Genomic DNA, 21,927 nt, shown 5'->3' on the forward strand with positions numbered 1-21,927 from the left:
TGCCTCCCTCATGCCTGTATCGTAAAAAGCGTGTTCGCACCAGGCCAAGGGTCTGTTCATTCTGGCCTGTGCCCACTGCCTGCAAGAGTCGGTGCTTATGGCAACAGCACGCCAACGAGAACTCGCTAGCGCGCCAGTGCCAGCCTGCGCGCGTTTTGTGAACCAGTTCGTGGAGCCATGAACGTTGCGGCCCAAAAAAAGTGAACTCAATATAGAAAACATCGGCGGAAAACAAAAAAGTTCACTTACAAAAAAAAGAGCACGTACCCGCGGAGATTCGAACTCGCGACTTGCAAAATACTTGCGGTTACATACCTAGCGCCCCAGACCACTCGGCCACGGGGCTTTTTTTTTCTTTATTGCATATTTTGTCAACAACACACACATTACAAAATCAACCTTTGAGGTTGAGGACAATAAACCTCCGCCAAACTTTTAGTTGGCGCTGAAATGTTGGTGCACTTTCATTACACTAAGCTCATTTAACAAACACAAAAATACATGATCACAATCAGCATTATTCACCACATCTCGAAGACTACAGACGTCTTCAACAAAATAACTATTTACAGACCGCGCGTCGACTGAATTGTGACGAACGTCCATTCTGCTACGCCATATTGCGTGCAAACCTAAAAGAAAGAGCAGGTCGCATGAAATACTGTCCGTGTTTACTGAAAGGTATCTAATTCCTTCGGCTGTTAGTGGCAAATCTTTTTTTATAGTTCTTTGAAGGATGTCCCAGAAAAAGACTGCGTCCCAGCAATCCAGGAAAACGTGCTTCACATTTTCGGGTTTTTTGCACAAAAGGCAGTCTGAACCCCACGGTAAAAACAGCCCCCTTCGCTCTTCCCATGTCAGTACCGGAAGGGTGTCCGTGTGAAGCTTAAAGAAAAACGTCTTTGCAGCCCCTCGCGCTGCCATTTTTTTGACCCTCTTTAAAACGTTGCGGCCGGTGCTGTCACGGTATCTGGATCGGTAGATTGGTTCGCGGAACAGGGATTCAGTTAGGTCTCTAGAAAGACGCTTACGGGAAACATTGGACAGGTATTCCATCGAAAACCGGGCCGTGAGAAAACGGAAGGATGCGACTACTTCCCGCAGAAAACCGCTACCACTATGCCTTACATAGTCAACAGATGAAACAACAAAATTTGGCAGGGCCGTCGCTAGTGACATTTGCAAATAGGTTCGAAAAAAGGGTCTGTCTGGTCCCTTAAAAAGAAGAACCTTGACACAAGCTGTTTCACAAAAAGGTGTGGTAACGCCAGACCACCATCCGCCAGTCTGCGGAACAAATTGCTGCGGCTTGTTCGCTCGAAAACCGACTGCCAAACGAAAACTGCAAACAGGCGATGGAACTTTTGCACGTTCATCCGGGAACACGATAAAACCTGCATTATATACCAAACCTTGGCCACCAGAAACAAGTTGCACACAGTTGCACGCGCAAAAATAGACAATTTTTTACCACCCCATTTTTCTGTCTGCGCACGCATTTCATGCGCCCTATCGCCCCAGTGCGCCGTATTTTCGCGATACCGATCCAATGGTACCCCCAAATACTTTGACGGCGTTGTGAACCACTGGACGTTTTCGTAAACAGCAGGTACCTCTGCCCATTCCCCATGCCAAAGCCCGACAGTTTTGCTGACGTTTAATTGACTACCCGTTACATCACAAAAGCGTTGCGTCATGCGCAGCGCCTTACTCACACTTTCTTTGTCTGAACAGAAAAAAGCCACATCGTCAGCGTATGCCAACACCTTTACTTCGCATGCCTGCAGGCAAAAACCACGTATGCTACTACTTGCAATTATCTTTGCACACAAAGGTTCGATATACAGGGCAAAAAGTAGCGGGCTCAGTGGACACCCTTGCCTCACTGAGGACTGAACGTGTATTTTATCTGTTAATTCCTTATTAATAATTATTTTAGTATTACAATTACTGTAGGCCATTTAACGCCGTCTTTAATTACCGACCCTAAGTTAACATGCTGCAGTATTTCAAACAGTATTTCATGACATACACGGTCGAAAGCTTTCGCCAGGTCTATTTGTACCATGGCTACCGTTCGAAAGTCGGCATCACAGTACTGCAATACGCTGCGGGCTACATGAATATTTGTAAATATAGTTCTTCCCTTTATACCACATGTTTGGTGAGGCCCTATTAACGATTTGATAACGCCTTGCACACGTTTCGCAAGAACTTTCATTAATATCTTATAATCAGTATTAGTAAGTGTAATAGGCCTGTAGCCAGTTACTTTGTTCGATTGATCGCTGTCCTCCCCCTTCGGTATCAACACCGTGTGAGCATTTCCGCATGACGGCGGTAGACTCCCACGCTCATAAGACTCAGAAAAAACCCCAGGAAGTAGTCCCGTCACTTCTGCCTTAAACTTCTTTAAAAAAAAAAACACCAATCCCGTCGGGCCCAGGCGATTTGCCAGAGTTCAAATTAATATACCCTATATTAACAAGGGCTGACTCCGCTGCCCTTGTTAATATAGGGTATATATTGTACAACCATTTTACACTTTTATTTAGTTTTGGCATTTCAAGCAGCTTAGGTGACTATTTGTTGTATTGCGCTCGTGCAGTAAGCGTCGCCCGAGTTTCCACAATAGCTCACGTCTAGCAATTGCATTTCGTAGGCGGAAAAGCGTTCGCAGATGCGTAGTCGTGCTGCTGACCGCTGTGCTTGTTCGCCCAGCGCAAAAAAGTGCTTCCCGCACCATAGTTTTACGCTCTACGGTAAAAATATCAGTTGATTTTATTTCCTTAGTACCTATATTGACTTCGCTGACTCTTCTCCCGCCTTCAAGAGGCCTTATATTTTCCTACTGGCGTACCAGTCAGCGAAGCGTCGCATGTGCGCTTGTGCAGCGCTTGTGTGAAGCGACCTTGACTTGGAGCTAGATACAGTGTACAAACTAACCAAGTAAAGAAAGGCAGATTCTTCCATTCACAAACGTGTCCTGGCTTCGTTTCAACTGAGCGAACGAATTGCGATGACCCGTCGGTGGCCGGCGGACGAAACGCTGGGCCGACTGACTCTGTCTGAAGGCCGGGGAGCCGTGCAGTAGCGCAGCCAATTGCGAGCTCGGCTCCTCGCGACGTCACACGAAAACGCCGCAGAAAATGGGCGAGCGTAAAGAGAGGAGGACAGCTTTTTCGAATTAATTTTTCTACTATATAAAATCGCGTAAACGCGCCCAGGGTGGTCGAAACATGGCCTGGGGACTCCGGACTACAATTTGCGCAAGTAATCCCGCAATGTTTACATATCACTTCAGTGTCCCTTTAAGATACTCTCGTTCAAACAGCGAAGGTCTGCAGCAAGAAATAAATGAATGAATGAATCAGTGAAACTCACTGCTTGGACATTCAGCGCAGCTCTGGAGGAGCAAACGATTATGCAAGTGCTGTAAACTCATTCATCGTAATGAAATTCCCGCACGTAACGGAATGCGGCACTGCCTTACATACCCTCAAACACCGTACTCAGCATCATATATCAAGATACATAGTGAGATAACTAACAATATACATGAAGACCCATTTAAAAGTACGCGTCACCATCTAGTCCATCTCCCTCGCGAACGTGGGACTGGGCCCTACGTACACGCTCTTCTCTGGTTTCAAAGGCTCGCAACGCGGCGCTTCGCATATATATTTCATAAACAGTATCAACTGTGCTTAGCGGCCTAACCGTCTAGTTGCCACGTTTGCTTGCTTTAGCAACAGCAAATAGGTGCTTGTCGCTCCTTTTCTTTCCCACCAGTATCGGCTTTCATCCGAAATTCCCTCTCCTGCGTTTACCGCCGCGTTGGCCGCAGACTTCATTGTACCGTTTGTGCAAGCTATGGTAGAAGTCACGGGCACCGTAGACTCAGAGGCAGTTGGTACACCGCGGTTCTACTTGTGGTCTACCCGGCAACGTCACCAGCTTTACAAAGGCATCCGTCTCCGGCCTTAAACGCAGCCCTCTCGACGCGCGCTCTCCACGATCTCGTTCTGTGCTTTTGTATCGCTCGTACTGTTGACGGAGAGACGCGGCACTGCGAAGCGATGCGAAAACTTCGTCTTCATGCCTCATTTATTGTCCACGCAAAAATATTAAGCCGAGTTCTCCCAGCCACAAGGCTTCACCTATAGTTCGTACCAGAAGCTGCATGCAGCACTGTGGAATCTACATTGTTGCCAATGGAGCGTCCACTGAGGGTGCTTAACTCACCGTGAAGGTGGTTTTGAAAGGACCTTTCAGTCTCCCCTCCCGGCAGGTGGAACCGAAATTCGAGAGGCCTCGGCACCTATTTTTGCTTCCCTTCGCGATGAGTTAGGCCCCCTCAGTGGACGCTTAATTGACAACAATGTAGCCTCCACAGTGCTGCATGCAGCTTGTGGTATAGATCAGGACGTTCACTCATGGGGAATGGAACTGTTCATTGGCGCACGGTCTCTGGGTGCGATACCCGGCCGCGCCGGCCGCTCTATTGTTGGAGGCGAAAAGCAAAAACGCCCGTGTGTACGAGATTTCGGCGCACGTTAATATCCCCAGGTGGTCGAAATTAACCCGGAGCCCTCCACTATGGCGCACCTTATCCAGCGTCGCGTCGGCGCGTTAAACCCCACCATCAATCAATCACATGGTCTCTGGTACGATAACACGAGCTGTACACGTACCTCGTCCGTCATGCCCATTACGCGTCGTATCGTGCTGCCTCCGTCGGCAGCAGGGCTGCTGGACACGAAGTGTATCTCCACGTCGGGCCAGTCCTCGTGTGCTGCGTTGAACTTGGTTCGGATGAAGCCCACACCTTCCACGCCGCCGGGAATCGTCAGAGGGCCTGTGTATGAAGAGTGGCATGTTGGGTGAAGTCTGCACTATAAAATGATTTACATCCTTAAGAGTGGAAATCCCTCCATATTACGAACACCATTACACCCTATCAAAAACAAAAACAAAGGAAAACGCCATTTAAGAGTGTTTGTTGCGTAGTTTCTACCACCCATACACCCTAGCAAGAACAAAAGAATACTCCATTTTAAAAGAGGGTGTCTTGTTATTACACCCTTGCAAAAAGGGTGTAATAATTTGATAGGGTGTTAACTGTTATAGCCAACGAGAGTGTCTGTCGTTTTAGCATGTGCCAATGCACAGAGGCCGGAAGTACGAAATGCGTTCGCTGGATGCGATTTACACCCTGAAATGTGTAAATCACTGCTTTTACTAACACCCTAAGTAGGCATCAGTAAGCACCACTCTTGTAGACCCGCCGCGGTGGCACAGTGGCTAAGGCGTTGCGCTGCTGTGCACGAGGTCGCGGATTCAATTCCCGGCCGCGGCGGCCGCTTTTCTGATGGAGGCGAAAGGCAAGAACGTCCGTGTGTACGAGATTTCCGCGCACGTTGAGGATCCCCAGGTGGTCCAAATTAATCCGGATCCCTCCACTACGGCGCGCCTCATCGCCTGCGTTGCGTCGGCGCGTTAAACCCTACAATGAATCAATCAACCACTCTTGAGTATTGTGCAGGCTTCCGGCGGCTCGCTGATAAGTAGCACGTGATGACGTGAGGTGTTTCATTTAGACTTCAAGAATATCGTCCCAAATCTCGTGCACACTGTTGTTCTTGTTTTTCACTTACATCACGAGGGGGGACACTGCAACCGAAAGCCGAACTCCTGACCTCCCACACAACTCACGCAACGATTTGTCATAAAATTTCTCCGCTTGTTCTGAACGCTACCTTGTCCTTTGATGAAGTAGTCGAAGGCAGTCTTTGGGTTGAAGCGCTTCCTCACCACGGAGACGGAGTCGTTGATCATGAAGCTGATGCCAGCGCCGCCAATGTGGTCCTGTAGGTTATCGCCGACGGGGAGGTCGCTGACCACTGGAATCTGAGAAGACGCGGTTTTAACTATAATTCAAGAAATTCCCCGAGAAATGCACAGCCGTGATGGCCACATAAGTTTAGTAATGCATTCTCCTCGCGAGTAACGGCCCTCAGGCATTGATGCCTAGGTTAGCTTAAAAAATCTAGCAGTACCTTTCCCTACTGTAGAAGATTCAGAAGATAGACCCCAGCGGGGACATTTTCATGGAACAATTATTTTTGCGAAAAGGTTCTCGCCAGTATTGTCGGCTATGATTAGGCTATAATTACGCAGGATTTCACATCACTGGGCACGTAAGTAATCGCAGCTTGAAAGCGAGGTTTGTTTCACGTTTGTCGACGCCGGTGGCTTGTGCACTGCTTTGTGCGGGCATGCGTGCACAGTGACTTTTTGACAACTGCCTGGTGACAAACCTTTGTGTTGCTTTGTAGAATAGCTGGAGGTTATGGTCAGTGCTTGCCCCATACCTTCGCAGTTCAGGGCAATGTTTGCTCAGCGTTAAGTGAATGCTGTTATCACTTCAACTTCGTTTATTTCTCATTCCGTAAGCGGTGGTAAAGAATGATTTTGCGCACAGTAAGACATTAACGAGAGAAGGAGAGACAGGATTTCGGCTTACACCGAGGGATTCCAGGTGAAGTCGAGGACCGACGCCGGACAGCATTAGGAGCTGAGAACTTCCGATGGACCCAGCAGACAAGATGATCTCCCTCCTGGCTCGAACGATTCGCTGCAGCCTTCTGTACCAAAACACTACGCTGTGGGCTCTTCTGTTTTCATCGAAGAGCACCTGCAAGCGTACAATACATCCTACTCAACCCTACTGATTTTTTGCAAAGAGATTTTACTGTGCCACAGCTTGAGTGAAGCGGATCGCAGCAGTTCCCTCTTATGGCTATCACGTTGCATTCGTAGAGTTACAGTGAACTTCTTCACTATAATAGCGTGCAATGCTTCCAGGGCTATAATGCGTAATAGGGCGCTCCTACGCCAAGGAAAGCAGTGCGCAAGGCTGATCAAAGCGACAATTTCAATAATGTTGCGTGTAGATTACACATATACAGCATCACTGTATTTGGTGCCGTTAGCTGTAAAATGTTTTGTGTGCTTTACGTTACGCCGCACATAACTCAAAACGTTGGCTTCAAGTTCCGTCGGACGTAACTCCAGTTTTCAATTTTGGGTTCCGTCGGACGTAACTCTGGACACTGCGTTTATGAAAACGGCCCCGAATTTAAAGCTGGCTCGGGTTCTTATTGTCACTCGCCTTGGTGGCCTGTGCTCGCACAAGGATGTGTAGGTTCCGTCGTCCCCTGCACGGCTCCAGGAACGCTTTGGCCGTGCTACACCGGGCACCGCGCCTCAAAGTGCTTTGCGGAATTGAGAAACCTGCAAGAGGGGCGAAAGGAGGAAAATAATAATCAGCTTCGAGGTCGCCGTAGTAATCATTACCGGTACCAGAAATTTAAGCTTGAGCGCTGTTACTAACTGTAAACCGCCGCGGTGGCTCAGTGGCTAAGGCATTGGGCTGCTGAGTCCAGAGACGCGGGTTCAATCCCGCTTAGCGTGAGCTACACTGGCGGAGGTTGAGCAGTTTTGCGTGGCTCCTGGACAGCCGTGCTGCGCATGCGTGAACAGCAGTGAAGTCACACAGCGCACAGAACATTGCTCGCTGCCCGGCGTCTCTCACACACCCCACGCGCCCAGCGTCTTCACCGATCTCCGTTCCGCACGTGGCGGCCCGGTCCACTTGATGATCATGCGAAGGGTGGCCGGGTGTGGAACCGATGCTCGTGCGTCGCAGCAACACCGGCGTGCGCCTGTGGAACCAGCTTAGCTCCGGAGCGATTGGTTACGCTGCGCCTGAGCCGCCCGATATAGATATACATGCGTCACATAATCCATATACCGCGTGTGTGTCATTGAAGCAGCAGTTGGCATGATAATCAAGCCAATCCTAGACAGGAAAGCTAGGAATAACCAGCTGAACCTTTGCTCAGTATGTCCTGGCATAGCCGAACTAAGCCAGTGCTATTTTGTTCTTGTTTTTTTTTTTGTGGAGGCGAAGGGCGGAAACATCCCTGTGTCGAGATTTCAGCGCTCGTTAAAAATCCCCAGGTGGTCAAAATTAATCCGGTGTCCCCCTCTGCGGTGCACCTCAGGACCCTGGTGTTGCGGCAACAGATCACATTCCTATTGGACATAGTAATTCATCACCCGCAGGTTTAAAAGGCATCGTGTACCGGTAAAATAAGTTTTACGGATTCATAGCAATGTTCATAACGGGCTATTTTGTCTATTTTAGAAATATACCACTTTTTTAATGGACTTAAAAGCAACCAAGAAACTCAATTTAGTTTATGCAGTAATCTTTAGATGGCGATAGTTGTCTAGCAAGCAAGAGTTTCATTTTTTATTTCAGCAAAGAAGTGACATATCGCTAAAATAAGCAAATGTGCCGTTGTGAACATTGATATATATTTGTAAAGCATTTCTTACTGGTGGACGATGGTTTTTATGTCCGTGGGCCGGCCAAGCTGAGTTGGGCGTGAGGGGTGTAAGGAGAAACCGTGGAGGCTTCTTTGTTATTCGCCGCGCTTTTGTGTCCACCCGACGAGCGGGCCCGGAAACGACGCATACAAACGCGTCGCTTACCCCATAATAGCTGAAAGTGATGCAAGCTTCGGAAGGAGGATTTCCTTGCGTTCGTTTGAGAAGCCGGCGAAGGGGGACCGTTGACATTTTAACGAACGCGATTACCGCCATGGGAAATCCCGAAGCGGACGGGCGCTGAAGGTCAGTCAAGGGGTCAAACCTTGGGTCAAACATAGGAAGAGGTCACCAGACGTTCTGTGTGTGACATATTCAAAAGTTTAACTGCGCGAAAGACAAATACAAGAAAGGACACAGGCGAGCGCAGTCTGTGACAGTTGCACTGCTCAAAAATACTGGGCGAAGTTTACAGTTCGTCAGACGTTTGAACTTGGCGACTCGGCGTCTGGGATGCGTCAATGGGTAGGAGACCAGGCTTTGTTAGGCGCTCCACGTGTTAACAAAGGAAAGGAATTGCGGCGGCGCGGAGCACAAACATAGGCGTGCACGGTATTACAATACTTTAAGACGTGCCGCCCGAGATCCGATTCCCGTCCTTAGGTCTGCGTTTAGTTGGTTGGTTTTCATTTCTGTTATATTTGTGTTTTGCGGAATATCGTTGGGTTTCTGTATGAGAGTGAGAAAGGTGGGTCACGTGACTATTTTGAACCCACCTAGCTTTGTTTGTCACGGTGGCTAATCAGTGGCCTAGTGTGGACTAATTAATGAGCCATCCTCACTCTCAAGTCGTGACGTCCCTTTTGCTGGCGAGTTTTTGTTAGTGAAACTGAGGAGATTGATGTTTCGCGGGACAGAGAGAGGAACAGCAGGAGAGGAGAGCGCGGCGAGCCCTGCTCCACGCGGGTCTTGCCCGACCTCTTGCTTGCGATCACGAGCCACGAGAGTTGTAAATACGTAGTGTAAATAAAGTGTACACCTTGCTTGGAGTAGCTCATCGTTTTGTTCGCCACGTGCCGTCGACCACGAGCCGTCGTTTCATCGGATCATCGCTTCGATCATCGAACATCGGCCGACCGATCACACCTTCATATTTTAACTTCGACTCTGTGCATCAAACAACGTCCTCTATGAAGGAGGAGTTACTCTGATCATGAGCACTGAGACAGGAATCAAATGCGGCAACCTCTTCAATTTTAAAAGCGGAGCTGTTCGAGGGCTGGCTCTGACGACATAAAAAAATAAGGCAGGTCTAGGGCCTTCGTATTTTGGTATAAGACGGCTTATATTACCTTAGAAAATGTCTTCTCAGCAACGCGTTTGTATTTGGAGGTTAGGCCGACTTAAAGGAGATCGGTGTCAGTTTGGTCGTTGTAAGCTGGATTTTCCAGTGTTGTGCACAGTGAAGCACGGTCATCCAATGAGGGCTCATGGTTACACAAAACGCATCTAATCTTCCGTTATTGAAAATATCCCAAATCAAATTACATGACAAGTATCCACTAAGCCTCCACTACGATTACACGGAGTTTTATATACTTGTCATAATTAGTTCACAGTGAAGTTGAAACGTTACAGAATTAGTCTGCTGTGAATAAATGGCAATCTACGGAGGGACAATGCCTAAAAAACGGCTTTAGCTGTTGTTGCACCGGAACTATCCGGAAACAAATATATATTACAATGAGCCGCAAGGCGACTCTCCCATTACGCGCCACAGCTTCACTGGCCACCCTTCTTTACCGAGTGGAAGGACACTGAATATTTGCGGTTCTTGCTTTTTTGAAAACCTGTTTGAACAGGTCCTGTTTGAACAGGTCCTGATTGAACAGGTCCGGATTGCACGACCTGTTTGAACGACTAACCTGTTTGAAAAGGTCCGTTGAGGTCGATGTTTGGGTATCCCAGTGTCGCCCCCGCTGCGACGAAAGCGTGTGCCAAAGGAGATGCGTACGGAGGTGACGTAACGGTCAGGTAACCACCCCGACCGTGGTAGCCTGCGCTCGAAAACGAAAAAAGCAGTTGCCCACATTGCCATGTAATGTCCCGGTCACTCGGCAAATGTAATGTCATCCGAAGCGAATGGCATTATCTGTTAAGGACATTTGGTGTGGCCGTGCGCGTCTGCACGACAGCAGCGACGACTAGTAAGGTCGCGGGAATGCATGATTGTAATGTAAATGCTTGCATCGTCTTTGTATACCTTTTCATACTTTGAAAACAAAGCTAATCAACTGTTTTGGAAGGAAAAGGAGCGCATCACCATTACAGTGCTCCACGGTGACAAGTACAGATCAGAAGGCCGAGGCAAGGCAGCAATTCATTTGTAGTTGAGTAGCAGCAACATCGCGTATTTAAAAAAGCGTTGTTTGCCTTCTCGTCTTTGTAAAAGAACATTCAGGGGAGAATAATATTTCGCCGATACTTTTTGTTTGAGACAATGCTTTTCAGTTTGGTCATTAAACCTCTTTGGTTAAGTGACAGGCCACCGCTGCCGAGGCTACTCATTCGCTTCGGAAGCCAATGCAAATGTGTTCGCCGCACTATTTCCCTCAACAAATGCCATTGGCGCCGAATGTAATTTGGTATTCCCGTGTAGCACGAAACAAATGGCTTTAACACCTAATGTCATTCGCTCCCAACCGCCGCGGCTGCTTTTCGGATGGAGGCGAAAAGCGAAGACGCCCGTGTGTACGAGATTTCGGCGCATGCTGAAGATTCCCAGGTGGTCGAAATTAATGGGGAGCCCTCCACTGTGGCGTTGCTCATATACCAGGTGTAGCTTCGGAACTTTAAACCTCACAATCAATCAATCAATCAATCAATCAATCAATCAATCAATCAATCAATCAATCAATCAATCAATCAATCAATCAATCAATCAATCAATCAATCAATCAATCAATCAATCAATCAATCAATCAATCAATCAATCAATCAATCAATCAATAGGTCAGTCAGTCAGTCAATCAATCAATCAATATCACTCGCTGTAACTGTCGTTAGATGTACCGTGCGACAGGTGCATATTACCCTTCGTCGCGCACTTGTTTCGACTCACCGTTGTAGGCGATCGCGGGATCTCGGTTGTCTTCGGACTTCATGAAGTACGGCAGAACGGAGTGCCAGCCCCAGCCCTTGCAGCCCAGTTGCTTCTCCCAGCGGTCGTAGTCACGCCGGTTACCCCGGATGTAGAGCATGTAGTTGAGCACGCTCGAGCCGCCCAGCACCTTCCCACGGGGCCACAGGCTTTGCTGCGAAAGGGGGGGGGGGGGCATTTTCTGTACGGGGCAACAACAACTGCTGCTACTACTACTACTCCTTCTACAAAACCGCAACAATGCCGGTTTTTGGCAAAACGGGGCACCTATTGTTTTTTCATTTAAAAAGAAGACATGTTCCAAAGGCCAATGAAGAAAAAACACACATTTGTTTTACTCAAAAGATTTGGTGTTCTATTCTAATTTCAACGCTTTTCTAGTAGCAAACGATGCTTTATCCACTCAGAAAATCAACAACTTAACCCAAAATTTCGATTCTCACCCAAAAATCGCATGTTTCAGGACGTCAGCAATGACATATTGTTGGCAGGTATCTCAAACAAAAGCTGGTGTGTTGACGCGGGCTGCCGCTTATGAAACGGACGTATGTCAATACGCCCCTTTCACTGCCTTGGTTATCGTCCGCCTTCCGAGATGCTGCAGTGATACCGCTCCATCAGCGCTGTTTGCACTCACTTGGCCTGTGATCGTTCTTTTCATGCCGCATTTTTGTTGAGGTTGATAGCAATCGTTTTGTGAAACATTAGGTATGATTCGAGAAATCGGGTCACGTGCCGCTAATGCCACTTAGCCAGTGTGTCGTGTCAGACAAACCAAACGCACCCGATGGTTGTGTTGGGCAGTGGTGGCCGGCGAAGGGCCGCGCTAAATGCCTCTCTGTTTGCGTCTTTGTTCATAACTTCTATCGTTTGCCCCACCGTTCTTACTGCTATAAAAAGAATGTGCACTAAATTCTAGCGCGAATAGCTTGCCCTAAAAGCTTATAATGCCTGCTTAATTTGCGTTGTATTTTGCCGGCCTCAGCCAATCGCAATAAGCTGCCCATTATACGTCACAACTTCAGTGCGGGGATGAAGCGGGTGAGTAGCACGCACATTCCTTGTTTTGTCTCATTATGTAGCCTATTTTAGTTAATTTGACGTTAAAAGTGGTGTCAGTGTTATTTTAATCAGGTAATCTTTCGTAACGAACTAAACTTCTATGGCATCTTCATGGCCCCTTTAAGTGTTTGAATAGTGTAAACTGTGGGTACCGCTTACAGGAGACCATGCGCATCGTCTGCAGGGTTACCAGATTGGGCTATTAATAGCCAAATTATGGTGTCTTAGTTGGCGTCGAAATATTCCTTTTGGCTGTGTGGCTATGTTTTGGCTACATGGCATCGATAACTACCGCCTTCCACCACAACGCATATCCCCAAACTGGTGACGCCAAGGATGGGGTGCATGCCAGACCGATTTCCGGAGTGTTCGCAGGCTTTCCACAAGCAGGCTTTCCACGCGCTAACAATAAGTGCAAAAGCAAAGGTCGGGCGCGCGCCTGCTCCTCGCGAAACCAGCGCATTTCGATGTTAAGGCCTCCTGGGAGTATCCTTTGGCCGAAGCAAGCCTGACGTGGAGAAACGAGCCTTGCAGCGGCGATCGAATAATCTGCCTTTGTTCCTGAACTGGGAGGCTGCAGTCCAGGGCCTCGTCTCCTAGGGCAGGGAAAGGGAGCCCGTAACTGTAACTCTAACTTGTCCAATGTAAGGAAACATAGATAATGGAACTTCAAGCGACACCCGTGATTTCGAAAAACCTGAACGAGGGATTGGGGCCCCCGCTTGATGCACCTTCGTTCAAACTATCAGCATTCGGTTAGCTTCAGAAACTCGGCCTAACACTGAAGTTCCAGGACCAACAGAACTCTACCCTCAAAAAAAAAACAAAAAAAGAAAACCAGCGGGGAGTAGCGGCTTCTTCGCTGAAGCTTCTATGCGGCCCCTTTTTTTCCCAACCAGAGTTCAGGTTCCAGAAAGCGACGCGTGTCTTGTTGCGTTTGTTTGTTTCAAATGGTGGGGGCATCGCCGATTTCGAATCGTTTGCTGTAATTAAATTTAACACATGCTGAAGTGAAGTTGTGCGAAGTCTAAAAGCAGCAGCCGAGCGCCGCTACAAAAGTTGAATGCGTAGCTTCGGCCCATTATGTGTCTACTCGGCTGTCAGCGGGTTAAGGCGCACGTTGCTGTACCATTCCCTTCCGTTGGCCATGGTGCAGGAACATACGAAAGCGGCGTCGTTTTCGGGCCCTCAACTTGCCTCATCTTCTCTTTTGCTGCGCGTTGGGTTGCCATCAGCAGGCTGCATTTGTCTTGCTTTGACATGTTGTTCAGAAAAGCCGCTTGCCAAAGCCATTGAACTCGCATCGGGCAGCCACAACGGCACCATTTCACACCCGACTCCATCGTCTGGCCAGCGCTTCTAACGGCTGTTCCCGTAGGCGGGGCATGTGCTCGACATTCGAGAAGCTGGCAGCAGAGGCGGTGTGTAAGAGACAGTGGCAGTGAACTGCCAGAGCTTAGGCATCGGTGCACCAGATGCATGGTGGGAGAGACGTCGTGCTCTTTCCTTGAAACATTCTAAATCAACGGCAGTGGTGTTGTTTTTTGGCAAGCCATTCGTTTTAACAGCCGGATCGCTTTGACAGCGTGAGCTCTATCCATGCGCCGAGTTCCCCCGACACGTTACCGCCAGACCTCGGAAACCCCACAACTTACGTGATAGAGGGCATGGCGTAAAGGTGAGAGGTGACCGCCGCACACTATACGAAAACACAGGTGCGCACGCGGTGATTGGCGCAGTTTTGACGCGGTCTGGACTCCTTCAAAAGTTGACATTACGATTGGTAAGAACAATGTTGTTTCTGTTCTGAAGTGTTTAAAGCAATATGCTATGTAGATAGCATGTGAAGTTAGTAAAAGACTCAATATATCTACCCCAATGAAATGAATTCGAAGCTGTCGCCTTTCCAAGGTGGCAGCAAAAGGCGATTGTAAACGCCGACAAAGCTCTTTACTCTTTCAAAAAAACAATAAAATGCGTCTCCTTCCTCCTTACCGCAAGTTGGATACAACTTTAGTCTGCTGCCCACCTAACATTCACACCTCTCAGAAACTCCCGCGTACAGCGTCTCATATTGCTTTACAACTTTGCAATAATATTATCGATCATCTCATAATTATTACATAGCAATTCAATGTTATACAGGGCCGTAATATTGTCGCAACGTCGTCGATTCGTTATGTTGAGCTTTCTGCTCCTTCCGAGAAGCGTCAGGAACATTCTAGAATACGGCCGGATGGCCGCCGACGCAGCACGCTCGGTGGCAAATCCCAAAAATAAACGACCGCTGCTTCACAGCTACGGCGGCTACGGGAACATTCGAGGCTAGTCCGAAACCTCCGTAGCTTTACCAGTACGAAGCCAGGACGGACGATTCAAGAAGAAAGACAGAGGTACTCCGAGCGCTCGACGGCGGCGTGCGCTTTGTAAATTGTTCTTTGTTCCTCCGCGTTAGCGCGGGTATCAAAAGGGCGCCCATGAAACGAGTTGCATTTAATGTCGTAAAGTAACCACGGCTTTTGTCCCTGTGTGCATCGTGATCGGTGACCGTCATCCTCATCGATGACTTTTGAGCTCTTTGAAATTTTCGCATTGGGCTACTTTTGGGCTACTGCTGAGGCCGATTTGGCGGTTTGTGGTTCGAACGATCTGGTAACCCTGAGATTCGTCTGCCCGGCGCCCCGCTCGGGCGCTCTCCCACAAGACGCTCTTGGCCCGCCGCCCACAACCCTCTCTTCGTTCACCGGCCGAAAGGACGGGGGGTCGCCGTCGTCCGACAGATGGCAACCGGTGCGCGGGTCGGCGGTACGTGGTGGAATGTGGACGCGGGCGGGAGACTCTATGGTTAATGAATCCGAGTCAGAAAGCATCGGTGAGATGTTGAGGACGGTTTGTTAGTGGCATCCGGGAGATTTCATCTCGCCTAAGCGATGCAAGCAACGAGTTGTTTTCACAGAACCGCAATGTGCCTTACTTCTTGGCATGCCGTAGTGAGGAGGACCACAAAACGTATATCCGGTATTCATTGGCGTGGAATGCATGCAGGCAACCATGTGTGTGCGCCGCCATATCTGTGGTCAAGCGTCTGTTTCCAAGACGACGTTGTGCGCACGGCCCCCAGATGAGGCACCCCTCTTCTCCATGCCGTCATGGCGGCCAGGCAGGCCGCGGGCCGCGATTTGGCCTTGTGTTTCCGTGCAAGGCGTGTACGAGTGATTCGATAATCAGTTGTAACGCGATTGCGTTGGTTGCACGAAAAGTCATCATTCCCCTCATGAGTGTGACAATCTTATCTGCAATTCAACCCCAGCCTCTGCGCACACCTACGAGCGAGTGTGAGTCGGTCGTGGCACAAAGGTTGCAACATGAGCGCAGTGGTCCGTTTGACAGCAGGAACTGTATCTCCCACTAAATGCAAAGTAATACCTCGACGCCTAATGCTGTTGAGTGCAGCACAGTACGATCTACCTATCGCCAGACGCGTATGAAGTAGCAGCCGAATATCAGCTGATTGCCAGCCGCCGCGCTGTAAACGTCAGACGTGATTTGTTTTGCTGAGTGTGGAACATTTAGCGCGCGAGAAAGCAGCGCTAACTCGGTGTACGCGTGAACCATTTCTCCTAAGAAATTATTCGGTTTTTGTACTCAACCACGTATCAGAGGGAACTTAACAGACATGAAGTCGTTGATGCGGTGAGGGTGCACTTGCGTCGACATCCGCGGCGGCAGCTATTTTACGCGCCGTTCGCAGTCGCGGTTTCATCCTCCGTGGATTCGAAGTGCTCGAGGGTACGAAGTGCGATTATTATATCTGTGGACGCCACTACCGATAATCGGGCTGAAACGCCGCAGACGATGTACGCTGGTGTTTTTTTCTTCTTCGAGATGCGGGCGCAAAGCGCATGCGCTGGCACGGTGGCCACCGACGTGGCGGTTTTCAGTGTTACCAGGCGGAGAAATCGCCCGCTAAACTTTTCATTGAATGCCACCTATATTATTGGTGAAAACACAAACGCGAAATTAAGAGAGGAGGCGTAAGAATTCTTCTACGCTTTTTCAAATTCTTCTCTACCTTCGATTGTAGGGGCACCATGTTTTTTGCATCGATCTATTCCGTACCCTTGCATGTATCCGTACCCAGTCCTTTGCAGTCATCCATTCTCTGCGCTCCCGTGTATCCGTAACTTACTCTTTGTGGTGATCTACTCTGTACTCTCGTATATAGGCGTACCCTGTTCTTGAGTCCGAAGCAGGCGGCCTCCTGCGGCACAGTTCGGTAGGCCCAGTCGAACTTTGTCTGCTGGATCTCGGCCGCCAGCAGCGGCACGTCGAGGAAGAAGTTTGGCAGCCGGCCAGCTTCCAGTAGCAGGACGGTCACCTCCGGGTCCTCGGAGAGACGACTCGCAACCACGGCGCCCGCAGAACCGCCGCCAACTGCCCCGTGAACGAATGAAGGAACAAGCCATATTGATTAATTGTTTGCGCGTGTGTAAAGCAATAAATATTCCAACTATCAAATGTCTTACGAAATGCAGTCAAACCAGCTGGGGACATCGATTTCGAATATTTCACTCTGAGCCCTCATCCCAGCTTATATTACACAAGTCGCATATTTTGTACATAGAATTGTCCATTTATTTATGCATTTATTTATTCACATACCCTCAGGGCCTCCGGCAATTATTTAGGGGCGTGGGTGGACATACAATTATTTCAGCATCTTACAGGAATACAATAATAAACAGCTCATTACAGAAAGAGGCATGCACTGCATGATTTATTCTACTACACCAGGCATTAGGTTGTGCACATTTCTGCCCAAATTCAGCTAATATACTTGAGAAATGGCTTGATACACAGAGTACAAATTGATGTCATTTCTTTCTCTAATTAACTGTAAACAAATCTCCCAGATGTTGGAATAAATTGTGTGTATTTAAAGGTAATCAAGGCCTGATGTACCAATGCAAAAACATCTGGTGTGCATCCACAAGTTCCCTAAAAGGCAAAGTGGATAAATTTAATTACGTCTGGTACGTTACGGAGTATTCACATGCTTCAACCAGCACTTTAAAAAATTGACTGCGTATCGGCTCACTTCGCGGCAAATGTCGTCGAGAGAGAATAAACTTTAATTTATTCTCTTTCAACGACCTTTGCCGCGAAGTAATGTCGAAAGAAAGTAGTTTTTTGACACTTCTTCCACGTAAATGCCTCTGTAATCTCTGCCGGCCACCTGTAGTGCTCTCCCCCACGATTTGATCGTCCCGAGATAAACATGGTGGAGGTTTGCTAAAGTCGATTTAATCTTACCGTGTTCCACTGGTCCCGCCACCCACTGGAACATTTTGTTACTGTTGAAGTTTGAACACTGCCATGAGTAGAACTACTAAATAAGATACGCTTAAGAGTAACGACACTGACGCACGGAGGCGGCCGTTTTGGTGAAATCCTTCCCTGTATGTGCAAACTGGATACGACAAATTCCGGCAGTGCTTGAGACAGCCGCACCTGGCAAACTGTTCGCAAAAAAGGATCGCTTGTATCGCGAAGAAAAAGGAACCTATTCACCAACTGGCGGACAAACAGGTGCGACAACCCAAGCCCGCCCTCCTTGACGCGTCGAAAAAGGTTATCTCTACTGCACCTTTCCCATGTAGATGACCAGATAAACACAGCAAATGCACGATGCATTTTCTGTACATTCAAACGCGAGCAGTGCAACACCTGCATAACGTACCACACTTTGGCAATAAAAAATAAATTACAAACAGTCGCTTTAGCAAACATTGAAAGAAAAACCCCTTTCCACTTTTCTGCCCTGTCGCGTATGTCCTGCGTTAAAGAAGTTGTCATGTCACTCAGGTTTCTGTCAACTCGTTTTTCGATGGAATATTTGAGTACAGTGTCACGTAGAAAATTATATAAAGATGTTTGCGACAGTCTGTTCCCGATACCACGATATAGAGAACTGTACAAAGAAGGCCCAGGGCAGGACGTACTGAAAAGAGTTAAGCGTATGGCTGTAAAACCGGGGGTGAAGTCCTTTTTTTTCAAACTTCATTCGGGGACACTTACTGTGCAAACATGGTTAAAAGAAAAGGGGTTAGATACACCGTGAGGTACTGACTGTACAATTTGTAAACAACCGGATAACATAGACCACGTTTTTATACACTGCTGGATGGCGGTTCACTTTTGGGATGTTATGCAGCGAACTTTACACAAAGACTTCCCACTTACCCCGCATGGTATACGGTATTTACCCACAGAGAATAACGAAGGAGTCCCCTACGATTTAATAATGCTCCTGGGCCTTCACAGCATATGGAGGGCGCGCATGGCGTGGCTCCATGGCGACGTGGATGCCCGACCGGCCCGGCAGTTTCTGCGGGAGAGTGTCACGCAGTTCGTTGAGGGGCTGAGAGTCCAGCAGCCAGTGCCAGATTGGTTGGATTTTTTAGAGCCGTTAATTTCTCTACAGTGATGATTAAATAACAAAACCTAGCCGGAAGCACGGCTGGTATGTTAATGTCGGTGTTTGTTGTACCAAATGCAGTGTGGTTATTTTTGTGTTGTAAGTGTGTGTTGATGACTGGTAATAAAGAGGCGGCCGTTTTGGTGCCTGACTCCAAGGTGACCAGCTTTATGCGCCCTACTGCGGCTGGCATTGACGGGCGGAATTGGTCCACGCGCCACTTGGCAACCATGACAGCTGTGTTTACTTTTCGAAGATTTAGAGACAGCGCGCCGGTGCGATGGGGTCAGGCTTGGTTGTGCTAGCGTAGCTTATTTAGTGGTTCTAGGTTACGCTAAATCCACGAATTAAGCTACGCTTTTTAAATGGCTGTAGGTTACACTAGGACACTGTCGTTCTTTCCCAGCAGAAAGCGATGCAGGCTTTTTCCACCTTCCCGCCTGTGGAAATTGCCCACTGAGGAGCAGCACGCATCGCTACTCTGTCCGGGGCCTTAAAACCTCACTCTCAGCGAGCACTGCGCTCCGACAATCACGACTTGTCGAAGAGCGCGCGCGCGGCAACACAGAGGCAACAAAATGTCAGCGCCCATGGGATAAACAAATGTCACGTGATGCAGTTCGACCAATGGCTGCTGTCGGCGGCATACAACATCGACAGAAAAGAGGGCTGATACTCTGAAACTTGATGTAGTGGTTCTAGCCATGGGGTACAGGCTCGGGCGAGCTCTCTCCCTATATTTGGGTCAGAATGTTGTTTTCGATGCGTATTTCTTATTTGCTATCGCAAATATTAGGCATACATTATTTTTCAAATAAAAGAACAGCACGACTACCAGTTATGCATTGATGTGTCACTTCAAATATGCCCATTGTTTTGCTTTTGCTGAACAATCTGGAGAAATATAAAATATGCCTCCAGATTTAGTTATCCGGAGGAAATGAAAACAGAAAAATTTTAAGGGATTCAGGATTTAGGGCCAGAGAATGAATTTCGGCATCGCAATATAGTGACTCATATAGTAATAGTATAGTAATAGTAAGGCCTTACTAAAGTGGACATAAATAAGGTGTTGTTGTTCATGATGACGATTATGATGATGTCGGCGTGATGAACAATGTATCTGACAGCTGGCATGCACACGTGAATCGTTTGCAGTAGCCGACTGATTTTTCGGTCTTGGAGGGGAACGAAAAATAGTGTGAATAAAAGAGCAGTCCGAAAAATCCGCGAGTCATTACTCCTATAAGACAACTGGCGGTTCCTCAGGAAAGTCCGAAATATCCAGCAAGCCCAAATTTTCGAAGTCCAAAAAAACGGTCCGCTACGTTATACTTTAACGTGTGCAACTTTTCGTCCCGTGTGTTTCTTCTGTGCAATATTTCACTACCGCTATTGTAGTTCCTTCTTCAAAAATAAACACGGCATGATAAACATGAAATAATACTAAAACAATAGTTAACGATGTCGGTGAGCCTAACATATACGGTGTGTCTGAGTTACACTGAAACCCGCGGCGCAGCCAGGGAGCTGTTCCGGTGTCCTAACACCCAAGAAACTTTCTGAGGACTGCAACTCACCTCCCCCTCCTTTCGGCTTTTGTTTTTCTGCTCATGCTTTTGGCACACCACATGGATATTAAAAATGTAAAAACGAAAATAAGAAGATTGTGGGCTGGTTTACAGAAAAAATAGCTGCTTCTCTAAAAACCAGACCACTTTTTATTTTCTTACGACAGTTGTTCTGTGTTTGTGAAAAAATGTGTGTTCTTTACGAAATAAATTCGTCGGGGCCCGATCTTAACGGTTGTTCTTATGTAGATATTTTGGTGAGAAAAATAAGTAATCTGGCTTTATTGAAGCCGAATAATGATTGAGATATTTTCTATGAGTAATCTCTTTTTATCCACCGAAAAATATTCACCGAAAAATGTTTCTGGCTACGCCACTAACTGGAACCGTGCTGCTACAACCAATCACAATCCTGAACTAGGTGAACCTGCCCTGATTAAACAGAGTTTCTGAGAATGTTAATTGATGGTCTGTACGATAAAACATTTCTCTATAATTCAGAGCATAAAATGGGTGCTTTTACACCTCAGTAAACTTCGCACTTTCCGAGTACGCGTCAGGCCACTTCAGCAATTCACACTACAATAAAAAATAATGTTTGGGTATGGAACCGCACCGAGCATCTAATATCAGTACAACGGCTGAAAGTTTGAAACCATGGTGCTATTTAACTTTGAAAGAGGTCGTCTAGCAAACAGCACCAAAGCTCATTCGAGTGTTAAAGAAAAACACGAAAAAAAAAACAGGTCACGGGAACGTGCACCACAAAAAATACCGACTAAGCCTGGTTTGCTTCGCAGCAAGGGTACTTTAATTGAGGTGTCTTCAGCACATACGAACAGCAGCGATGGTTTGCAGAAAAAAGTGCTGTTGTATTATGTGCATTGTTCGAAGCAAATGGGCCGCCGAGTTACTCGAACAGAACAAGAAAAAAACGAGCAAAAGCTTGTGGCGTCCATTAGTCCGCAGTACAGCCTGTTTATTTTATTTTTTGTGGGCCAGTTTCTTTTTTCTCTTCCACTTCACACCTTCCTCTTTGTCTCAATCACAAGCCTTATTTTCAACGTTTGTTGAAGTATTTGGAGCGAGGAAGGGGGCAGTTTGTCAGGGGTGCACGCCAGCACACTCAACTGACACTGGAAGCAGTCTCGCTCAACACGTCATGGCTTGCCATTGCACACCGCAGTTTGAAAAATTAAGCTTCTTGAGAAAGCACAAAGGCCAGCCCGCGCGAGCTTTGTAAAGCATTCGCCATACAC

General features: G+C 47.7%; 1 protein-coding gene across 1 annotated transcript in view; it reads right to left on the minus strand.

The window, feature by feature from the left end:
* Positions 1-21,927, minus strand: part of LOC144154789 (glucose dehydrogenase [FAD, quinone]-like) — a 56,151-nt gene that overhangs the window by 31,918 nt on the left and 2,306 nt on the right. The window contains exons 2-8 of the mRNA XM_077685890.1: positions 16,851-17,053; positions 11,519-11,711; positions 10,323-10,454; positions 7,175-7,296; positions 6,527-6,697; positions 5,760-5,910; positions 4,695-4,858 (exon numbers count right to left, since the gene is read on the minus strand). Of these exons, the coding sequence (XP_077542016.1) occupies positions 4,695-4,858; positions 5,760-5,910; positions 6,527-6,697; positions 7,175-7,296; positions 10,323-10,454; positions 11,519-11,711; positions 16,851-17,053 (1,136 nt within the window). The remainder of the gene's footprint in view (positions 1-4,694; positions 4,859-5,759; positions 5,911-6,526; positions 6,698-7,174; positions 7,297-10,322; positions 10,455-11,518; positions 11,712-16,850; positions 17,054-21,927) is intronic.

Source organism: Haemaphysalis longicornis, unplaced genomic scaffold, assembly GCF_048455015.1.
Source record: "Haemaphysalis longicornis isolate Haplotype H1 unplaced genomic scaffold, Haemaphysalis longicornis Haplotype H1 scaffold_91, whole genome shotgun sequence".
Classification (NCBI taxonomy): Eukaryota; Metazoa; Arthropoda; class Arachnida; order Ixodida; family Ixodidae; genus Haemaphysalis; species Haemaphysalis longicornis.